Here is a 23,761-nt window from a genome sequence, read left to right on the forward strand (position 1 = left end):
GTTCTGCATGATGTTTCTTTCTGATAGATTTTGCTTCACTTACAAGAGTGTAATTAGAGTAGTGTATCACCTATAAAGATGAACGGATGGACATTACATTATTCAAGATGTCCCTTTTCACGGAGTGGAATGCTGACTGCATCTGTGTTCAGAAGAATAAAAAATATCTTCTAGTGATAATGCCTATAGATGCCATCTGTACGTCTGTCTATCCAACAGAAAGAAAGAAATTGAAATGTATTGAGAAGTATAAAAGAGGTATCGCAAGGACGCATAGCATACATAGACTTAACAAAGCCTATTCTGACTGTAAAAAAAATCCTCTTGTGAATCATTCAAAAAGTAATGGTGTGAGCTTTCTTAAGAAAAATGTAGAGAGTATATCCTCCATGCTGTTTCAAGAAAAGGTAAAAAAAGCTGAAGAAATTTTTCAGCTGTTATAATATTTACATTAATTCAAATGACAGTTTATTCCAGGACAAGATATGATTCTTAAATTTTAGGAATTAATGTTATTACCTGCATTTGCTACACAAAAGCATTACCTTTTCCCTAAATGAGTGCAGCTTGTGTAATTAACTGCACTTACAGCTTCCTGTGTGTGGATGACTCTGATCTCACGTCGTGTTCCAGAGTTTTGCTTTTTTAAATCACTCCTGATGAATGCAGAAGGCAATGGAACATGTTTCCACCTGCTCTGCAGTGGGGGAGACTGAAGGCATTTCAGCAATTACAAAGCAGAAAGGAGAAATCACTAATTAGGGAACCATGAATCACGGGTACAGTTGAAATTGGCCATTCCCAAAGTGCAGGCTGTTTCTTACTACAAGTGTAGCTGAATCACTTGTTTGCTCACATCCCTCTCTACTTGCTTTATTTTTTACTCTATTCAGTGAACTTTTTTAATGATCTTGAGAAATCTGTTTGAGGCAACATTTAGTATTTCAGCCATGCATGTTGCCATACAACTTTCTGGAAAGCTCTGTGGGCTTTAGGCTACTACCTGCCTCTGGTGCCGTGCTGCTCGGGGTTTGCAGGCACTCAGTGGAGAATATAGAGCTCCTTCGTAAATGGTGATGGACATAGTGGTGCGAGGAGACAGTGCAGTGAGGAAGAAACACACGCAGGGGCTGGTGATCAGAAGGGACTTGGAGACACCAAAGAAATTAAGAAATTATCAAAAAGCCTGCTACTGTGAGTGGGGAGGAAATAGAAACGGTGGTGAGGAAAGAGGGCACCCTTCACAGAGAATGGAAGGAAGACTTGAATATTCTTCCTGCTGCAATGGAAAACGATCTGTCAAAATTTGAGAGTAGCATTTTAGAGTATTTACAGTAGTATTTTAAAGCACAATTTTCTATTGTAATCAACAACAGAAGAATGTTAGTTCATTAGCTAGTTTTTCTTAGTCCTAAATTCTTCAAACCCCATTTATATCCCGCATTGGTTATCAGTACCTTTTGAGAAATGTTTCTTATAGTCCAGTCTCATGTTGCTTGAGGAAACTTGATTTTTACCTTCCAGAACCTCCACTTCCTCCCATTTCACCCAGCGATAGTAATGTCATCTGCAGTTTCCCCTCACTTCGTGTCCTACAGCCTGGAGAGATTTAAATGCAAAACCTGCAATCTGGGATTCAAGGCTTGCTGGCCTCTGCCAATAAATTTCCCTGTTATTCCCAAGTTATTCTCAAAGGAAGCCAGTTAAACTCTGGTCGGGGAGTTTGCTGCTGTTACCAAATGGGTCAGGGAACAGCTCTGAAGCAGCAGCAGTGCAATACATTGCTTTTCCTTGGGCACATCTTCAGCCTCACCAGCGCAGTGAGATGCCTTTCTTATGCTCACCAAGAAATGGTATTTTGGAAAGGCAAGAGGAGTTTTTGTCAGTAATTGTCACAGAGCATATGGCAATATCATGCTCAGTGATTAAGATGAGGAACAAAATCAAGTGTTGGTCCAAACACACAATTTTCCATGTGGGAGAAATAGTGGTATTTCTGAACAGCTCTTTTATGCCAATGTCAAATTTTAGGGTTTTCGGAAAGTACGTTAAAAAATGAATCTAACATTAGTATGAGCAGTTTTGATAGACCCTTCCTAGATTTTAAGCCCACTGAAAAGAAGAAATGATATTGTTTTAATTCCCTGTAATATGAAATCTTTAAAATCTTAATTGTAAAATGGAGACATTGTAATAGAAACTGTAGGCACTCTGATAAAATGTCCCTATATGTGGGCATCTACTGGTTCAGAAGTGCCTGAAATCAAAATAAAAAATGCTGCCAAAAGCTGTGAAATGTGGTAAGATGGCAATTACTTCATTAATGTCATACAATTACTGTAACATTGTCAAAAATAGTATAAATTAAAAATCAACTGAGTAACAAATTCTTAAAGGTAGTTCAGAATTAAACACTTCTCAGAATGTTGGGATATTAGTTGAAATCAATACTGTTTTGTGGAAATAAGTTTTAAGAACTCCAAGTAAATGAAAAAAAGAAATGCTAGACCACAGTATATTTCAATAGGAGGTTTGAAAATCCTTGTTTAATTACTATATATTCAATAGCAGTACATTTTTCATAATGCTCAGCTATCTGGGGTGTCGTGCTCTTTTACCACTGTAAATTGCGTTAACGGCAAATCTTGGTACTTAATAAATTGTTTTTAAATTCTGGTACATCTGCTAGCTTGGGAGCAGACTGTACTGAGATTGGTCTCTAGGTGACTTTAATTATGTTTTTCATTCACATGATGGAAGTTCTCAGCCATCAGATGCCACCTGTTATCATTTTTGTTTCCACTCTTGTGAACTCTTGCTCAGGGCAGCAAAGGGAACATTAACTGTCATACTTGTACGGTGTATTGTCTTAAAAGCTCTGCTGTTGTATTGCATTTGCAAAGTCAGAACCAAGTTCCCAAAGCATGCTCGCCACTGTGCTTTGGTCAGTTATAACAGCCAGAAGCCTTTTTTTCTGGAGAACCACCACAATTTTGACTTCAAGACACTGGAAAATAGCATTTCAATTTTCAACACATTTCTTTCTGATTCTTGAAGTTTCTGTTCATTTTTCTGCCCTCTTTTTCTTCTCCTACTTTTAATTACAAAATGAATTGAATACCCAAGCCAAAATAAATAGTAAGAGTCAAGCAATGACACAAGGTTTATGTATGTCTTATTAGAAACTTTCTTCTTTGAATCAGCTGGTAGAGCTATGCTCATCTTCATCACAGAACCTTTCTTCTGTGAGTCTATGTAGATCATTAGCAAATCAGTGGGGTTTGATTAAGCCCATTCTAGTATGTGATCACGAGCTAAATGATAGAGAAGGTAGATGGTCAGTGCTAGCTGAGGTTTAGGATGAGAATTCCTCCTTTAGTAACTGCTTAACATTTTAAATTTCTCTTTAGTTTTTGATTCAGTGAATCATGTCTTCCAGAGGCATCTAGTAATTCCCCAGGGTCTTGGTGCTTAGTCCAGATCAGGCAGTACAGAGGAATCCTTGCATCTTTAGCTTCCTTAACCTTAGCTATCGGGTTATGCAATGTTTGATTAGGTTATTAGCTACCGTTCAGTTTGGACACTGTGGTTGCCACCTGATGCTGAAATTAGTTTCTGTTTGTAAATGTGATATTACCGTCATGTTCTTTGGTAAGCTTCCAAAGAGAAAGTTTGTTTTAGATACAGCATATAAAATAATGCTTCCAATAGTAAAAGTGGTTTTAGGCAGCTATTTTAAACAGTGCATCATTAGCAGAGCTATCAATATATTGTCTCTGAAATACTCATTTATCTGAATAACACTTTTAATTGAAGATTTTTTTATACGCTTATATATATTTGAGTGAGAGATTTCTAGGAAGAAAAAGCACAGAGAAGCTTTTTGAGAGAGTACAATTTGAGACCCATTTATTTCCCAGAACTTCTTTTTATATATAAAAATTAAAGGTCGTATGGAGCTGCTGAAGATCTGCTTCAATGTACAACAATGACCAAATGTACAATGTACACTGTGTTAGAAATCCATTGCTAAAAAAGGTATAAAAGTTTTGTGAACGCCAGATCTAAAATTCACTTCAGAGCAATGTTTGAAACACTCCATTTTGGAAGTTTGTTTAAACTCAACCAACCCCACTCTGTACTAAAGCACTGGGGCATCCTTGTCTAATGGCTTATTACCAATCTCCTAGGGACTCACTGGCATGAAAGGCACTATATAAGCTAGAGGGATTTTTTTTTTTTCTTGCCCCATGTGTAGTTTAGATGTCATTTGCAGTTACTGTGTACTGCTAGTTTACTTCAAAAGAATGCTGATCGAGGCCTGAGGAAAAGATCGAGCTATGTGCTAAAAAGAGGCAAAATAATAAAGTACTGCTTTGCTGTTCTACTGAGATACACCTGTGCTGGCTGCCAAATGCTCATTCCTAGTTTGAATTCAGAATTGATCCTTTTAGCCTGTACAGATAAGAACAAAGTCAGATCATGTTTGTTTAAATATTTGGTGTTTTTTAATAAAATAATTTAAAAAAAGTTTTACTGTACTTTAATCTTTTTCAAGAGTCAATAAAAGAAAAACCTGTTCATTCACCTGGAAAGAGGGGAGCTTGTACAACCATGCTTGCTTTTTGAGAACACAGACCAGAATACAACCGTCTTCAAATATCTCCTGAGAATAACTGTAAAAAGAAAAGGGTGCTTCACAGTCCTCCAAGGCTGACAAATGATTTTGTTAGCTGTGGTGCTTAGCCCGTTAAAGCCTCTTGCAGGTGCTTACAAAAAAGCCCGCGGGTAGGGTTGTCAGAGGTATCCAAAACCTTTGGATTGCTCAGTATTCGGGTGGTTTACATGAGCCCTTTAAGAAGACCTGAGTATCAAATCTGTCCTCAACGATATCTGAAAATTTGACTGCATCAGACTGGGCAACAAATTACCAAAAGCATCAGATTTTGAAGTCTTATCTCTTATAGTAAGTCTACTTTTTTTTTTTTTTTATTGCTTTACATTGTTGTAGAACTGGGGGTTTTCTTGAAAATAAAATGCATTCCCCATTGTTGGATATCAAGTAGTTCTGTCACCAATACCAAGGCCAGTGGTTTTGACCGTACTACTGGTGAAGGCTGCTGGAGCACCCAGAGTGATGTTCATGTGTTATGTGGGTCCTAATGAAGTTACATGGCTTCCAAGTGTAGGCGTCATTCTTATGTCATACAGTTGCCTTTCCTGTTGCCAGACTTCAGATGTAACATTTTAAAGAGAAAATAGCCTAAAACTCTGGAGATTATACTTCCTAGGCTGATTGGCAAAGACATGTTTAGGACAATGTTTATATGTTGCCTGACATTGGCGTTCAAAAAAAAGTTAGTTTCTTCTGGAAATTCCTTTTCTTAACTAACCCAAAAAAAACAGACCCACTGAGAGGCCAGAGAGCTTGTTGTTGTTGTTTTTAAGAAAAAGACATAATGACTATAAAAACCTGATGTAATATAAGCTGTGTTCCCCAACCACACTCCCATAGTTTAAAAGTTAAACCCTAGACCTGTGCAAAACAGAAATGACAGAGGCAAAATGATCATTGACTTAAATTACACTAATATAACTCATGTTCAATTCAATTTTTGGTATTATTTTCCTTTGAGTTGTTTAGTTACGTGTTATTTGTGCCTTGTAACAGGTAACTACATTTAGGGACTTCAGAAGTCCTGATCAGTTTTCCTTCCTTCTGTGAGATCTACCAATTGTTCAGTTCTTTGCAGTTAGGTCATTTATTTCATTCAAGTGTGAGGTGCCTAGATGTAAATGCTATATACCGTCAAAAGAACCTCCATGGTTCAAGGTCCTACAAAACCTCCTCTGGACAATTTTTTGTAAATCATTCCAGCCTAGTTGCATAAGTATGGCTTTAGAAATCAAACTCTAGGCACCTTGGCTTGAAAAGAATAGCCTAAGAGTAAAAATATTTACATTTTCAAATCAATATGTGTTATTGGAATCAGCTATTCGTAATTTTCTGCTCTTAAAAAACATAACAAAACAAAAATACACCAATAAAACCCAAATTATAAGATTTTCTTACAGGAACAATTGTCCAGATATTTACTCAGAATTTACTATATGTTTTGTATTTCAGATGATGGAAAAACACATTGATTCTTTTAACTTAAATTATGGCTCTAAAATACATTAAAGTATGTTGTCCTAATAAATGATGACTTATATGAAAAAAGGAAAGAAACAACTTGAAGGCTTTATTTAGATCCAGTCTGTTATTGTAAATGATGCTGCCAATTTATTTATTTTTTTTATAACCGCCAGCAATAGAAGATTATTGTGATAAATGATTCATATCACTGCAATATACACCTTTTAAAATTTCCATATCTGGCAACTAATAGGCACTTCTTGAAGGCTTCAATAGACTCCTTAGCCAGATTATGTGGCTGAAAGCTGCCTCATGATTAATTTCATCTAAATGTGGTAATTATCATACTTTGAAGTAATGCCTGCGAAACATGCTTTCACAGAGAGTTAGTGGAAGCAGAGGATTAACCTAGAAACATTTCAGTTCAGAGCAGCATATCACCCAAATAGAAATGTATTTTCCTCTGAATTTTTCAAGACTTTTTATTAGACTACTTGGCAGTCATTTGCATTACCTTATCTCATATCAACTTCTTCACAGCAATTTAGAGAGCAACAGAAACTGAAGCAACTTCGTATTATTATCAGTAATGGGATAGTCTTGGTTTTGCAAGCTACTTATTTTGGCAGCTTCTGCCCTGAAGTATTTCTTGTATTAGTGTTTAAAAGCACAATTAATTTATCATTCCTATACGTTGTTGACATAAGCATTATCCTGCCTATGTTCTAGGCACACTATAGATTATTAGCGAGTATGTTCATTTCCTCATGGGCACCCAGGGGAGTAACGTCTACCACTACCCTATGCATCTCTCTGCTTCCTGTCTCACAGGACCTCCACGAACCATTTCTTAGTTGTACAGGTGAGACTAGCGAAAAAGGTACATAAGGCCCCAAGTACAGTTATAAAAATGGCTGTTTTTTGCACCCAGCTAAAAGCCCTGAGGTAGAATAGCACCTCGAATTATCATGAGTATCACTGAGTATTTCAGTGTCACTGAGTATTTCTGCCCACTTACATCTGCTTAGCAAAGATTCCAAATCTTCTCAGCCATCAGAAAAATGTCCTACAAAAAAGTGGCACAAAAAGCCCACCTTAACTGAAGATGGGACGAAGAGTTTAGTTAAGTCTCTCTGGTAGGCTGCCTGGCCATGCTGTGTTTTGGTATAGCCGAGTAATTTTAACTTTATTTAAACCAAGCCGGGACAGATTTTGCCTACTCTTACATGGTCCGTAGGTAGGACTGACGGAGTTTCTTCAGGTTCATAAGCTATTCCACGTTGCCTTAGTTTTGGTAAGAATCTTATGTGTGCTCTTTTTCACAACCATGAAAGACATGGATTAGCTTGAACTTTATTTGAACACTGGGAAAAGTCTGGCGAAGCCGGGATCTTTCCTCCAGGCTGGACCAGAGGCATGACTCGGTTTCTCTCTCTCCTCTCTTTAGCTATAAATCTTCCATTTGTTTTGGCAGGTGGGAAATACATGGCAGCTGGGGTTTTGGCTAGGTGTTACGTGGAGCCTTCCAAACTAGGCCTCAGTTGTATGGTTGTCAGAAATTGTAGGAAGATAATGCCTTTCATGACATGTCTCTCTACTTAGGCTCCTAGAGCATCTTCCCTTGCATTTCTGCAACCTGACAATGTGCACATGGTGAGCAGCCATGGCTCAGCTAGTACACGTAAGCCACAGTAACTCAAACACACGTTGAATCTCACAGATTACTATATTGAAATTAAACAAAAATGTTCATGTTCACGCAGGTTTTGTTGCATTCACACTTAAGGTTAAATTTCTGCAACTGTACCATGAAACAAACAGAAGTGAACTGATTCACTGCATCATTCAAATGCACTTTGCAGCAAATAAGCTGTTTCACCTGTAAAGCACACACTGCAGTTTTCTATCTACCTATATTCTTCCTGTGTTTTTATGCACGTTTTTTTTTATCTTACAGATAAAAAAGCAGCTGCTGTGTCCAAAGAACTCAAAAGTAAGAAACTACTGTGCCATAGGTTATGATGTTTTATATGTCATGTATTTTCAAACAGCGTGTTTCAATAATCCAAATTAATAGTTATTGAATTGTTGAAAATACAAAAAAGAAAGTAGCTACACCATTTATAATTGAAAAATGACATGTTTAGACTTCAGCTGCCTCCTACTTTCTAAATCCATTCTTATCCTGCTTCTAATTCCACACTCCTCTGTGACTGACAGTTTTGCCTTCCCCTCTTTTCTATCACTGTCTTCAAAAACAAAGGTTTTATGGGGAAGGAAATGTCAAATGAAGTCTCAGCTGAATGTGCTCTCAGTGGCAGCAATTTTGGTAAATGGGCTGAGAAGACTGAGAGTCCAACGTGCTGAGGACCACCAAATTTATCTTCACAAATGCAAAACAAGGGCCCTGCCCACCCAGTTACTTCAGATTCAGGCAGAGAGACTTCTGAGGCAGAAGAGATGTAGGGGCTGGGCTCTTCTGCATAAATAACAAAAAAATGCTCTGAGAACGTGCTATTGTTGACAAGGGAACTTTTATGCCTTCCTTTTCTACAAATTTGCAAGCATCAATGCCTCAACACAGTAAGGATAATAAGACAGTTTCACTGGTAAGACTTCATCTGCTCAGATCTCTGTTCTGGAAGCACAGTATATAAGAAAAATTAGGAAAACTATGGGGCTTCAAAATCTCATTCAAATTCATAATTAAAGAATGCACTGACTCCCAACTCCATATATGATCTTTCCCGACCTGTATGGCAGAATAATCCCCTGCCATCCTCAGTTTTGCAGGAATTTATTAAAAGATTTCTTTTGGCAATCAAGAAAAGCTTATACATTGGTTTCCTACTCAAATTTTGCAGAAACACTGAACAAAAGATTCAACGGACTTACTCTACAAGTAATGTCCTGTTAGTGAAATAACTGCCCGTTTGCAAGCAGGTTGTAAAGGATCTATTGATCTGGGCACATGATTTCTCTCATGGGAGAACTCCTTAGCAACTGTCACAGCAAAACTTCCCACTCCATTGCATGAGTGAAACGTGCAGGGTGAAGTTTTCAGCTAAAACTTATTCATATAAAGATGCAGAGTCATTAGCACTGAAATAATTTATGAATTACAAACTAAAAAGCATATGCTTACAAAAGAAATGTCAAAACATTTGGCACTTTTGTTTCAAAGCTACTAAAAAGTTAAATAAAAAAAATAAATAAATTACAGAAGTTTTTGGTCAAACATATCCTTCATTTTAATTTTTTCCTCAATTAAAATTATTTTAGTTGCTCAGAAATGAAATATTTCAAATGAAAATAAAAATCCCGGTAGAATAAAAAGAATCCTAGCTTAATTTGTTTTCATAGCTGTTACAAACAAAAAGTAAAAAAAATGTCTCGCTGGCCAGCAAGCTCTAGCTGAGAGCTCAGAAGGGAACGAAATGCAAGAGTCCTGCCGTTCTGTATTAAGTCCACTTGTAGAACATGTGTGTTGAATCTCCTGCTTCTTCTGCAAGAACAGGCACTCAGGAAAGTAATACTAAGTAAATTCTTCTCTAAGGTCTTCTACATATTTCCTTGAAGGAGGGGTGAGCACCCCAAGTAATTACAATGCTGTGATAATAACTAAGTTAGGATATAATTATCTGCTGCAGGCTTTTAAATGGATGGAAACAAAACAATCCCACACATGCAAACTGTATTTTGTTTTCATTCTGTTTCACAAGACAAGCTGATGCATCTTTTATGAACTTCTCAAAAGACTGGAGGGGAAGAACTCAAAATTACATTCCTGATTTAGCCATATTCTTTTTCTCTGTAATAACACAGTGACAGATGTGAAGGATTAACTAACTTTTTTTGGCATTCTGTAATTCAGGTTGTGATTAAAATGATTAATTATTTCCTCTCACAATAATACGGAAATGTGAATTTTAAGTTAGAGGATCTTCTAGTTGATATAAAAAATCCATTATGAAAGTCAGTGGAGTTTAACTTACGGATATTGGTTAAATTATTGTGGTTTAAGTACAGTCTGGTATTTACCTAAACATTGGTAAAGAGTAAATAAATCCAGTAGGCTAGTTTGGTTCTTCTATCCAGGGCTGAGATTCTCCAGGTCTGCTTGGGGATGCACATACCCTTCATCATTTGGGCCTTCATTCTGCAAGGAAACGTCCTACCTCAGCAGAGAGAGAATACTGTAAATGTTTCATGAAGAGACCAAGAACTACAGTAAAGCGGCCCAAGAGGGGCCTGTTTCTCTGCTCAGATAACCCAGCAGTTGCTCTTTCAAGTGCGGGCTCAAACACAAAGTTGTTCTCCTAATGCTCCTCCATTCCTCAGGCTGGAGAGAGATTCCTGGCGTCGCGGTGTCTGTGAACGTACTTTGCAGTAATAGCCCGATTTCACCTTTTCTCATCAGGGAGAGATTCAAATCAGGGGAAAGGGATGACGCTTTGAATATCTCTGGGATCCCAAGAAGCACGGCCACTGAATTCGCGGCAGCGAATCCTCGCCAGCTGCCGCAGGGGGGTTCAGGACCTTCTGCTCCCGTAACCGCAGGAGCAAACGCGGAGGCTCCCAGCCCATAACCGCTGCCTGAGCTGCGAGGCCATGCCCGAACCCCTAGATACCTGCTTTGTTCTGCTTCGCCAATAGATATTGAATTACTAGACAGAAAAAGCAAAAAGAAGCGATTCAGTCCCTAACGGCAAGAGTTTTCTAGCCTTTCGGCTAGCTATTTTGTTGATGCTTTTGAGTTTATTGATGGCAGGTCAGCTCTTTTCTCTTTGAGTGACCTCTTTATCTAACTCTTCAGTGAAAATATTGCCACAGGCTGTACCTCACTGGAAGCCTTTCCTCAGGTTTCTGGTTTTTTAAGATATAACGCTTTGTAGTAATTGGTTTAATTTGTTCTCTTTTTTTTTTTTTTTTTAAGAGCCAGCAAAAGCTCCTGCAGCCAAACCAGCCACCAAGAAAGCAGCAGCACCAGGTAAAGGAGCAAAATGTTCACATTCAGTGTATTTCTTGTATTCTTGAACCAGTTTATTGCATCACAGCACCATCTGCTGGATTCTGCAAAAGCCACTGTTTGGGGCTTTGGTCTGTTTGCTCTAAATTATTGTGATAATTTGTATGTGAAATCTTTGCTAAGAACAAAAGCATTTTGCATTGGTCTCTAACCTTATGGTGGCTTCTTGTCCTCCCATGGGCCATTCTGCAGGGCTTGAGATCAAAAAATGAATCTGAATGTAAAGAGCGATTTAAAAAGCAATATTTACAGAAATGAGTTTTCATATGAAGATGTATTTGAGCCCTTCAAGAAGGGGATCTGATTTTTCAAAGTGCTGATCTCACAGTAGGTTTTACAAAAATGGAGCTCTTAGATAATCATAAATATGCACTGAAAAGACAAGGAAACTTTTTTTAAAAGAAAATAGTGGCACAAATTCATACCAGAATTTAGATTGTACTGTAAAAATCTACTACTTTTTGTTGATTTCTGATCTCTTCTGCTTCACTGCCATCTTCAAAAATGCCATGTCACATTTCTGCTTAATTTAATAAAAGCCAATATAATGAATAACAATCTAAATATTCAGGATAGTTGTAGTTTTACTGCATTTTAAATTAACTAACAAAAAAATCAGGAATTTCCATGTGAAAATGTGATCAATATATAACCATATTATTCTATTGTAAAGTAGGGCAGCCAATGCTGCACCAGGCTCGGTGCTGCTGAGCTCTGCCTGGTGCTGGCATTGCAGAAACAGCCAGCCCACTCCCTCTGCTGTGTCTTGCTTCCAGCTGATGCCACTGTACGTGGCTATGTGCATCCACATGGATCTGGGATCTTTTCTTTCTTTTTTTTTTTTCTTTAAGATTGTTTTCTGGCTGTCTTTCTCTAATTCAGACCTTTTCGGTGATCTATCTCGGAACTCTCCTCCACTGAACAAGGGAATAATACCTTGCTTCAGGAGGGGAGACCGGGAATTGGTCAAGGATCAGTGCAAGCCAGGAACATCTTCAGTTGCCTCTTCCACAAAAGGATTTGCAGCCAGGAATTGCAGTTGATATAGGCTATCGGAGGGCATGTTGTACAGCTGTACGATGTACCGTGCAAAGCTGGCCTCAGCAGTGCCATTTCCCCACCAATGCTCCCGGTCCCTGCCTGCTGTGTTTTCTTGATGCTGTGTTCAGTCGTGCTAATACAACTGGGAGAACAGTGTAAACCACACCATTGCCGTGGCTTAGAGATAAAAACTGTCCTAGAAATGTGTGTGTGTGTGGCAGGGTGTTCAGTCTGGCTCATTTCAGTAAGTCTGGCTCCGCAAACATTTATATCCGTGTAACTGATAATTTCTTAAAGCAGCTTTGTTGCCAAAGTGTGTTGTATAGTTGGACCCTTAGAAGTCTTGACAGTACACTGCAGAAATCGTTATGTTAGAACCATATGCTTATAATTAATTCATTCCACCTGCTTGCATCCAATATTTGTGTTCATTTTTGAAAAATATTCCAATGAGTCTGCTTGTTGGCAAGAATGGTGATGACAGTAATCTGCTTAAGATAAAGAAAAGGGGAAAAACTGGCATGGCTTCCTATGGAAAAATAAAATGAGTTTGCCTGTTCTGACACATTTCTAAATACCTAGTTTGCCTTAAAAGCAATAAAGAGCAGTAGGCTTTGACTTCTACATTTTTGTTTCCCCTCCCCAAATGGCACTGTTCTCTGAAAATTGATTTTTTCCCAGAATAACTCACCATAGCAAAATATTAAATACGCTTGTTTGGCAATATCGTAACGAGACTGCTGCCTATTAGCACAGTAAATTAAATACATTATCCAATTTCATATTTCATTTTCTTCCACATATCTTACTACATCACAACCTGTACCCCAGAACGCCTAAAGCTGAAGGTTTAGTCCTATTAACAGACTGAACAGGCCGAGAGCGCAGCTGGTTATCTTCTAGTGCTTCTACATCACATATGTTCCTGGTCTTAAAGTCACTGGTGAAGAAAACCCTGCCTAATACACTGTGCACTATTTTTAGCTCCATATATTTATACGGAGAAAGCAAAGAAAGTGAATGTGGAATTTGGAAGTCTAGAAGAGCTTCTGCGTCTGGAAACTGATGGCTGCTCTAGGAAACCAGCCTCAGTGAATACCTGTTACTTGATTTTCAAATTGGATCTTTTCAAACTTAGTGTTTTCTCTAACTGGAAAAAATTACCTCTCTGGCAACCGTCTGAAACCAGGCTGGAGAACCTAGTATTTGGCTTTCCAGCAGAATAGTTTCACAGCTCTCTGCAAGTGATGCTATTCTGAAGGGAGAATCCAGAGGTGAAGTTACTTCATGACACCAGTCCAATTAGCAGAAGGGTGACGGGCCACCCCGGCAGGCAGCGAGGAGCCTCGGTGCCACTGAGCCCCACGCGCTCCCTTAGCCGGGGTCGGGGATGGGAGCGGCTCCTCTGCGAGTCCCTCGCCCGGGATAACCCCACGTTCTGGGCAACACTCCCGTGCCTTCTTTAAGCACCAGTGACAGTGCTTTCCACGATGATTTGCCCGTTATAAAAATCAGATCTAACTGTTTTCAACACTGTAAAAATTAAATCCTAATTGTAGCTTAGAAATTCCCCGGATCGGTCTTGCAATTTTTAATTTAATTTTACAGTATGTTTAACAGATTTTGTACTGTCACTTAACTTCCTAATTACTGATTTTTAATGCCTAATTTTTCCCATCTTCCTCTCCATACACACACACACAAAAAATCTAATTCATTGCTGCCTTTGGGTTCATAACAGAAACTTTTTGAGCACCATTTCCCCCTTGAAAATCAATGAAATTTGGTTCAGGCCCAGAAAAAATAAAATAAGTATGACAGACAAATAGCCAGTTTTAAGTGCTCAGATGTCAGCCGCATCCAATCTCTCAAGCTGACTCTGTCAGTTGTGCTGGAATTATTACTGTTTTATTATGCCTCTGATTTTTCCACTGTTGGTAAGAAGCAGAAAGAAAAAAAAAAAAAGGGACATTATATAGGAAATGAGTTCATAATGTAAGTACAGAGTATTAGAACGCAGGATATACCAAAAAACCCGGTTAGAGGATCGGCTGAAGAGGTTCAGGTTACTCTGCCTAATGCAGGAAGAAGTACTGGTTCTACTGGTAATGGGCAGTATCTATTTAACAAATTATTTTAATTCTTGGTTCAAGGTGAACAACAGCAACTAAAATGGCAGCAGGAAAGAATCTTTGTACTTGCCATATGGTATAACCAGCGCTATTCTACTTAAAAAGGAAGAAATAACACAAAGTTTATGGGTCAGTGGGCGTGCTTTGAAATGAAGGAAAGGTTTATTAAGGAGCTGGGCTCGTTGGTTGTCTTTTGATCACTTACAGGACACAAGTACATAGAAAGAATGCTAAAACCATGTAAATGTTATAAAGCATTAATAAAATCCAGCACATCTATTGAATAATTTACCAACACAATGGAACAGGCAAAATTATCATCGTTTCTTTTTCAGGTTTCTCACAGTCAGGTAGCTCTCTCTTGTCAAACATCAGGGATGTATTTTACTCACACCACCACACCCTCTGCATCACCTGTCCACCTACTTATTCTCCTCTTGTGTAGATATATCGCCCAAGAGAAGAGACATCAAAAACCAGTGTGAATTGTATGTTACACACCCCACATAAGTACTTTTGGAAAGAGGAAAAGGAGAGGAACAGTGTTTCTTTCTCTCTCACCATACGTGGACATGGCCTTTGTAGAGTTTGCCATCCTGCAGTCTCTTCAGGTTCTTATATCTGAGTGCCTCTCTGTGCCCTGAAATGGCACTTTATAAGCAGCCACTGCCCCTGGTTAGCATCACTGCATGTATTTCTGTTGTACAGGTGTTACCAAGAAAATTCTTCTGGTAGCTGGAATAGTCTGTTCCGTTTTCTAGTCCCTGAAGTTAACACTCTCAGAGTTTTTCATAACATAAGCACAGCCATTCTCAGGGTTTACATTTCTGGGTTTACAGTTTAACTCTTCAGGGACAAATGACAGAGGTAGCTTATTGCATGCATAAGGATAGGCTTTGCAGTTTATTTTTGGATGAAATAAATCTTCACTCAGGTAGCAGGTGTTTATGCAGCAATAAACAAAATAATGAAACCCTACCTGTATTAATCCTGCTGCTCAGGGTCCTTGGGTTTAGATCCAGGGTCATCCTGTAGTCTTTTTGAATCACAGAGGCTTTCTTTTTGGTCCAGGTTAGCATAATTCTTCCTCTCTCCCACCTTAACGCTTTGGGAAGTTAAACAGCATATCATCTCTGACTTACTCAGATTCTTTCTGGTTTTAAAGGGAGACTTACAGGCTTGTTTGCCTTTGCACAGTAAGTGGAAATTATCCGATCTCAGTCCCCAGCAACCTGCAGGGGTTAGGATAAACTGGGTCTTGGTCCTCACCTGTTTGTCCCAGAGGTTTAGTGAAGCCTCACAGCTGACTCTGCTCTTGGTCTGCCAGGAATGCACTGTACCCTCAGCAGCTAAAACTCTGCTGCTCTTGCAGTAGTCCATCATGCAGCCACTTCTTAATATCTGCAGGAATCTATTACGTGGATGGAGACGAACTCCACAAAACGTTCCAACCCACTGACGTTTTCATCCCAGCTCAAGTCTGAGAAAATATTGCAGACTAGGAGGTCTTAAATTGTCCACAGGATTACGTAAATTGGATCATTATCTAACTCTGAATGGGAAAGGAAAAATGAATTCTTGACTTATGTCACAGTATATGCCCTCAAAGGAGAAGAATTTTCCAATGTTAGAAGATTTTGCTTACGATCTTGAATTCTTTACATACAGGATTTATTTAAACGGAGCATGAAACACCTTATTTTACACTAAGCTTTCTAATCTGAAATCCAGTTTTTATTCACCAATTTTTAAAATCTTTTTGAGTAAATGGCCTAGAATTCAGGTTATTGTTACTGCTTTTGCTAGGATGTTGAAATGCCTAGTCTCATAGCCTGGCATACTATTGTTGCATTTATACGTTCCTTAGAGTATCCCCTGTTTCAGGATCATATAGAGTTAAAATAATTTTGTATACTTCCTTTCACATCATAGTGAACTGTGAAGACACTTGTACTAAAAACGCAGCCTTGTTTCTTTTTTTATTCCTAGATATTATTAAATGCTACTGTCCAGTCTATGCAATGCAGCAAATTACTAACACAAAAAAATTGCATTACTTCAACAGCAAGGCAGGGGGAGCAAGTTAACTACAAAAAGAAGGAATTATTTAATACATGAAAGTAACAATAATGAGACTTAAAGAGGGTCAAAATTAAATGCTATTTAAATACAAATCAGAGCTAAAAGGAGTATTTAAGTGTCCACTCTTTATGGAAAAGGTATTTTAAGGTGTTTTGTTCTGAGGCTGACAATCTTTCATAGCCCTGAAGTTGTTTCATGATTTAAGTGCACTTTTGGCAAGAATCGGGCCCAATTTCAGCAAAACACTTAATATATCTTTAGCTCTATCTTGAGTCAGCAAAGCATTTAAGTGCATTCTCAAGCTTTATTGAATCCAGACTATCACATACACTATGTATATGATTACCTTCCCAGGCATTAGTCTTTTGGAATTGGTGCCACCTTTGCTTTGCTAGAAAGGGAATGAATGGGCCTCATCTTGATCATTGAGACCATTATGAAAATGGCATTTGATTTTCAGGGGAGCAGTGGTGTGGGCTAGAGTTTTCTATACCGTATGTGATTATATTACATCTACAATTTATGATGTTCTTGAATATGGCAGTGCTATGTTTTAGAGAACAAGTGGAAACACAACATGCTTCACTACGATGTTTCTTAAGTATGAATTTTCTCATACCATCATACAGGTCTACATCAACCACAGATTTGAAAGTTTCTGTATTAAGAAGTTGTGGTCCGGTATCACAAGTACAAAACAAGTCATCACCAATGCACAGTACCAGTTTAGTCTGCAGACTGCCACAAATCATCTGATGAGGTTTTTTCTCTTCTATAACAGCTTCTTGGGGTGCCCAAGTTTGGAGCTTTACATATTTCAGAAATAGTGGTTGCTAGGTTTATTTCACGCATACAGTAGGCTTCTCTCAGCATTTTATTGACTGTCTGAACTGCACACTTCTCCTAGCGCCTTCTGTCAACGTCCTCCTTCATGACACTGCCTCTGCAAATACCTTCTGAAGAAGTTGCTTGTCCTGGTTAAGGCAGAGAAGCCTTTCGAAATATTTAACTACATGATCCTTTGATTTCTGCTCTGAGAGCAAATATACCAAAACTTTTGCTCACTGTCTCGTTATACCCTACTCCAACATCAGTACTCAGCTCTAAGTCAGGCACTGCAGTCAGAGCTCCTGTTCTAAGTTCATTAACTTTGAATCAAATTTATTCCTTCAGGATCTCACTGCATTAATTTTTAGGGTCTATTGTTTTTGTTACTGAATTAGCTAATTTAATCTGCACATCACGTTTGCCTAATGACAGCCAAAACCTAGAACTGGTACTTACTTCAAAGTTTTCCTTCTCTTCTGAAACGTCTGTTCCAGACTTGTATTTTCAATGGGCTACACAGCTTGAGGCAAAAGTCCTTCCCTTGTCAAAAGAAGGTGGAGTATGAACAAGTTAAAGCAGGAGCAAGTAGTAACAGCTGAGCACCATCCAAGCTATGACCACTCTCAGTGGAGATGCTCTTGTCATAAATCAATTACAAAATAAGATGACTCATTCTACCTCATAGTGAGAGATTATTAAGAAAACTGAATTACTTTCACCTTGCTGTGGTCTATGAGCATGCGTAAAACCGTTGCACCTGATCTCACGTTTAGTAATTTGTCAAGTTGCTTGTTGCCCTCCTTTGAGAAGTTCCACCTGGAGTGATGTAGAAATACCTCCCTAGAGGTGCTCATGGTTTGAACAGATGTAGTTCAAAGCAGGATTCTTCTAAATCCAGTAGAGTGTCCTACTCATTGGGGATTGACTGGAAATACTTGCACCTGAGCAGCTTAGTCATCTTAGTTCTAAAAAGGCTGGAAGTACTCCTCAGATCCCTATTTAAAAGGAAATATGGGTTAAGCTTTTTCACAGGTAAAGATCTACTAAGTAGATACTAGCTCTCTGCATTAAGGAATCATGACAGGTTTATACATAGTTACTTTTTTTGCCACCTGAGCTTTAACCTGAATGCCCATGCTAGAAATCCTAAGACTAGTGAAGTTAATTTGGTCTTAAAACAAATCAGTGCTAATGATAGGTGTTAAGAATGGACCTTTTCACAAGGGCTCTGTAATGTGTCAGGATTTCAGAGAGAGTCCTTTTCAAGGGTAGTACATCCATTTTGAACACAGACAGTGCCCTAGTCATAATTGTGGGATTAACCTGACTTTTCTTTTTAAGGATTCTAAATAAAAAAGATTTTTATTCCAATGGGAAAATAGGCATCTGTGGTCTATGAATACACCCACACTGTGTATTGGTTCTGCTCCTTCTGATGGGAAACCAGCAGACCCACACCTTCCCCTTCTCATATGGCAAAAGTGATGAAAGTGTTGTTTTCCTAGGAGTGATCAAATATACTCTACATTTACATAAGTATGTGCTTCAGAAATGTTGGCTTGAGCAACTGATTTATTTGCATGTGATTTGAGTCCTCAGGGAGTGGTTTTCCTCTAACTGAGAGGAGCTTTGCAAGGCTGGCAGGATGCAGAAATCTGCATTCTTTCCATTTCCTCCTTATGCTGGTTCCTTTTCTCTTAATTATCCCAACTCTTGCAGAAACTAACAGAGCATCTCAGGCTCTGGAGAAGAAAAAGTACCTATCTGTTTTCTGAGACACAGCTTTTTCTTTAGGCTTCACTGTAATTATACTGGAGCCTTGTGGAAAGAAAGTGCTTGCTTTCCCTCTGAGTTAATACAACCTGATATTCTAAAAACAGATGAGACACTTTCTGCCTACTCAAGTATGGGATGACAGATCCCATCAACTTCAAATAAGGGTCTGAAATCTAAGAACGACCCCACCTTCTAAGATCCACATCCTAGGGACAGTGCTTTATATATTTTGGTCACCTCTTTTCTTATTTTTCTTTCTTTTTTCTTTTTTTAATCTGGCTTGCTGATGAGTAAGAAAAGGTGTACTAGACTTGAATGAAGGTTCTTAACAATCCTTATTCAAGTACATCCACATAACACAGAAGATCATGTATAATTACAGCTATTTTAACATCAACATGGATTTTTTGATTGTGTACACCTTCTGAGGAAAAGGCAGAGACTGTTGACTCCTTTAAAAGTTAAAGAGGGGTTTACCAAGGTATGACCAGTTTAACCTCTTCCCCATAATGACTTTGATAGCAAAACTGATATATGGTCATATGGGAGGATTTTGAAAACACAAGTGCCTATCTTGTCTTTGGTGAGGACTGACCACATCCACCCAAAATTGGGGACCTTGGCCAATTTGATGGTGTCTAGCCTAATACTAGCTTCCTCTCTGAGCATCAGTCATGTATCCAAAATGATGCAGGAACTGTATTAAACAAGAAATGAGCTGTATTAAAATGAAGCTAAGGCAACTAGTGAAAGCAAGGGTTTGGATATGAGGCAGCACCACCATCTCCTGCCTCCCAATTATTTATTTATTTATTTTGTTAGCTGAAGTCACCAAAGAAGGCAGTATAACCCCAGTCTTCTGCAGAAAAGTCTTTAAATCCTTTTGGTATCTTCTACCTTATTCAGGGATCCTGAGACATTTGTCAGTGGTGAAGGCTTCCATCCTCAGTTTTGGTACTATCGCTTTCTGCCTGTGAAGAAAAGCTACAGACCCAGTAGACTGGACTGAAAGAATTTGCGTTTCATCCAGGCGTCTTTTCTTTCTTTTCTTTGCACAATGTTTTGCCCAAATATTTCCCAACATGGTAGCAGATTTCTAATACAAAGATACTGATACAGAGAACTGTCACCTGCTTTCCTTTTCTTCAGGAAAATCCATCAGAAAAACTGTTACCCTCCTCAAAAGACGTTCATTTATAGAGGAGCGGGTATATGTGCGACATTATCTCACCAGGTCAGAGGTTTCCTTGGTGTGTTAGTATTCCAGAAAGAAATGTATTTGTCTAGTTCATTGTCTTTATAAATCAAAGTGTATGATGGCAGTGAGTTTTTCTACATTGATCCGATAAGTAGAACAGCAGTCAAATATAGCATGAGAACTGGAAAAATCTAATTTGATGCAAAATTTTCTCATGTGGATTATCACAGGTCTAACAATGTGACTGAGCTCATATTGCAACCTTTCCCTTCAACAGAAGGGACTAAAGGGATCTTTTCTGTATCTAGCTGCTTATGTTCACAATATTCTTAATGAAGGGATATCTTGGAGAGCTTTACCACCCTGTCTCATTTGGTTTTAATTAACCAACATGATATAAAGGTCTGAAAAGGGAAATGACAGGTGTATAGCCTATAAAACCAAGACTACAAGACTGTAAGACCAGGCTAACTTTCCGCTCTCTAAGGATTTAAGTATTCAAAACACTGTATGGAATATGACAACAGTACTCTTCACTGAAAAACTTGTGGTAAAAATTAAACAACAGTACAGAAAACACCGGTTTTATGCAGCTACTGAGTGCAAACAGAATGGTGTTGGTTATTTAACGTGTGGTGCATGCCACAGAACAGCAAATCCACTTGAAATGCCATTTATTTAAACTTTTCCCAATCTGTGTGATTCCAGATACAATTTTTATTTTTCTGAACACTTCCTGGACACGAATGCTTTGTCTGAATTAGGAGATAACACACGTGCACACACACAAGTATATGTGCACACACACAAGTACATGTGCACACATAGCTAGACAAATCAGGATGGGTTATCAATCGTTCTCTCCTGGCAGATGGCTGAGGGTCACAGCTTGTGACTGTCCCTCCTGGTAGTAAAGATTAAAGTGCACCACAGCAAACCTAGATCTAGTGCCAGCCTAGATTCTTTTCAGCACAGTTTGTGTAGTAGGGAAGACCTGCAGAGGCAGGTTCAGGTTCTCTTTTGTCTCTCACCTGCTCCAGCAGTGTCTAGGAGTATGTCACTTGTGATGAAACAAAAAATACATTTATGTGGTTTTATGGGCATGTTATACATAACTTTGCCAATATTCATAAAAAAGAAAAGCCATTTGTTCAAAGCATCAAAGCTTATAAAGATGGTGAAATGTCAAACTAAATCAAATCTCAATTCCATGTATTGTAGAAAATAATACATTACCAGCAAAAGTTTCCTGAATAAAAACATACTGTACAGTCTCACATACATACAAAAATGGTTAAATATAAAAAGAATGACAAATGTCAAGGCAAATGCCTCATGTCGCTACAGTTGGCAATATCCTTTTATGTGTCATACTAACTACTTGTTAGTAAAAAAAAAAAAAATAGGGAAAGAAAAAGACATTGAGATCAAGCAACGATAACTTGTAGCAGAAAGAAAAGATCTAGGTGTGAACTTCCCTGAAGTTTATGGCTCATGTAATGAAAGGTTTCAGTTCATTCCATTAAAATATCAGAGCAGGAATCACCTGAAATTTCATATCACATCAGATTTCCCCAGAAATACTTGATGTCAAATTCCATGTTATTCATTTTTTTTAACTTTTCCCACGGTAAAGGATCTTATTTCATATGCTTCTGGAAAGATCTATAGAACTTCCTTAATGTTTGCAGTTTCAAAAACCAGGAAATAAAGCTAAATAAATGGAAAATTTTATACTTTGCAAAAACACTTGCTGAGTGTTGTTAATGTCATACTGTTCCCTGATCTCATGAGAGCTGACAGATCTCAGAATGAGAGGGGAAAATAATTGCCTCAGAACCACTAAAGTCATAATTACATTTCCTTCAGTTTCCAGGAAGCTGTCCTGAGCAATAGCAAAACAGAAAACCCCAAGAAACCAATCAAAATTCTCATTTCACAGAATGAGTCCTAAAATATCTAGATGAAATTGGATACTCTGAAAAGCACTTGGGCTACACAAAACCAAAGCTGCAGCTGTTGTTATGATTAAGCTCATTGAGTGAGCCAGAGCCCCAAACTTCTGTCCTTGTGCTTTTTGCTATAATCCTCCTCCTTGACCTATACTAGGGTTGCCACCCAAGGTAGGATGCCATCAAGAAAATATAACATTTATTCAGGCAATAAACTATCCAATGCCAACTCGCTCTCTAGCTCCATCACTTTTCCATATTGCTGGGAAAATCATATCCCTGGCTCATTGCTTTGACCACATCGACCTGCTCCATGACCATTTCCACTGAATCTCGCCTCTCATATACAATGTGACTATAAAGCACCTATGATATTTTAAATATGTATAAGTTATATAATAAATACATTAAAATGTGCTTTATATAACCATATTAAAGCTAGGTCCCTGATTTCAGTTAACTAGTCTTGTTGCTTTAACATGTACATTTTGGCTGAAAGATATTGCTTATGAAATGGTGATGAAATTCCATCAATATTTTTGGTGAAAACAGAAAAATAAAAATCCAATTTTTTTAAATTTTTTTTTCAGAACTCAGAGCAAAACTTTATTTTAGAAACTACATTTTTCTTTAAAATATATATAAACTGGCTCCTCAGATGATAGATTTAAAAACTCAAACAAAAATGAATATTTTACTTCAGATAGAACTACATGTGTTGCTCAATACAAACTTACTGGGAGTGTGAGTATGGAGAAATGACATATTTTGTTTAAAACTTAGCAGTTGAGGGGTTCTTTTCATATTTCAGAGCAATCTGCCCTTTCTAACATCAATTATTTTCCTAGCTGTGTGTGGAGTATATATCTTTTAGATGTCCACTGTGCATTCAGTATTAATATTGATTATGAATTAATATTTAATGTGAATATTACTCATATTAATGTTATTGATCAACATATTTCATTTTCTATTGGCAGTTCTTGTTCCTTTTTGCTTATTCAGTTCAAGGATAGCTCAAATTTAAGAACAGGCTTGCTTTTAGTGAGGGTACAACGTTCAGAATCACTTTGAACATGGAACCGTCTATCTTGATTCTAGAGTGGAAACTGTTTAAACATTAATATTCCTCAACTGTATACCACAGCATTAATACAAATATATCCTATAAGAAGCATATAGTCATCAGATACCCGTAAGCGATGAGCGACGAAGCACGTCCTGGCAAGATGGAAAGAGCTGCTACAGAAACTACCATTAAAAATGTGTAAATCCCAGTCACGGGCTGCCAGAGGCTACAGAGTTTAGGCAGATGAAGCTTTTCGGCTTCAGGTTCCAGAGCCGGTTTTGGGGATGAGCTCCCGTGAGCCATGACTGTCCCCACGCTGTGGGTTCCTATGAAAGAGGCCAGGACCCCCTCCCCTTCCCCAGTCCCTTGGGTGAAGGAAGGCAAGGACCCCATCACACGTGCCCTGAGGCACATACAGCTGCCTCACACCACCCTGAAGTAAAACTGCAGATATTTTAACCTACACTCTTTTTAGAGTTTCCTTTTAGCACCTTATTATAAGAGTTAAATCCTTT

General features: G+C 38.2%; 1 protein-coding gene across 13 annotated transcripts in view; it reads left to right on the top strand.

Moving 5' to 3' along the window:
* Window positions 1-23,761, top strand: part of TRDN (triadin) — a 242,223-nt gene that overhangs the window by 133,475 nt on the left and 84,987 nt on the right. For all 13 annotated transcript variants that reach the window (XM_052781181.1, XM_052781173.1, XM_052781170.1 and 10 more), the window contains 2 exons: window positions 8,097-8,132; window positions 11,076-11,129. In XM_052781181.1, the coding sequence (XP_052637141.1) occupies window positions 8,097-8,132; window positions 11,076-11,129 (90 nt within the window). The remainder of the gene's footprint in view (window positions 1-8,096; window positions 8,133-11,075; window positions 11,130-23,761) is intronic.

This window comes from Harpia harpyja, chromosome 3, assembly GCF_026419915.1.
Source record: "Harpia harpyja isolate bHarHar1 chromosome 3, bHarHar1 primary haplotype, whole genome shotgun sequence".
NCBI classification, from domain to species: Eukaryota; Metazoa; Chordata; class Aves; order Accipitriformes; family Accipitridae; genus Harpia; species Harpia harpyja.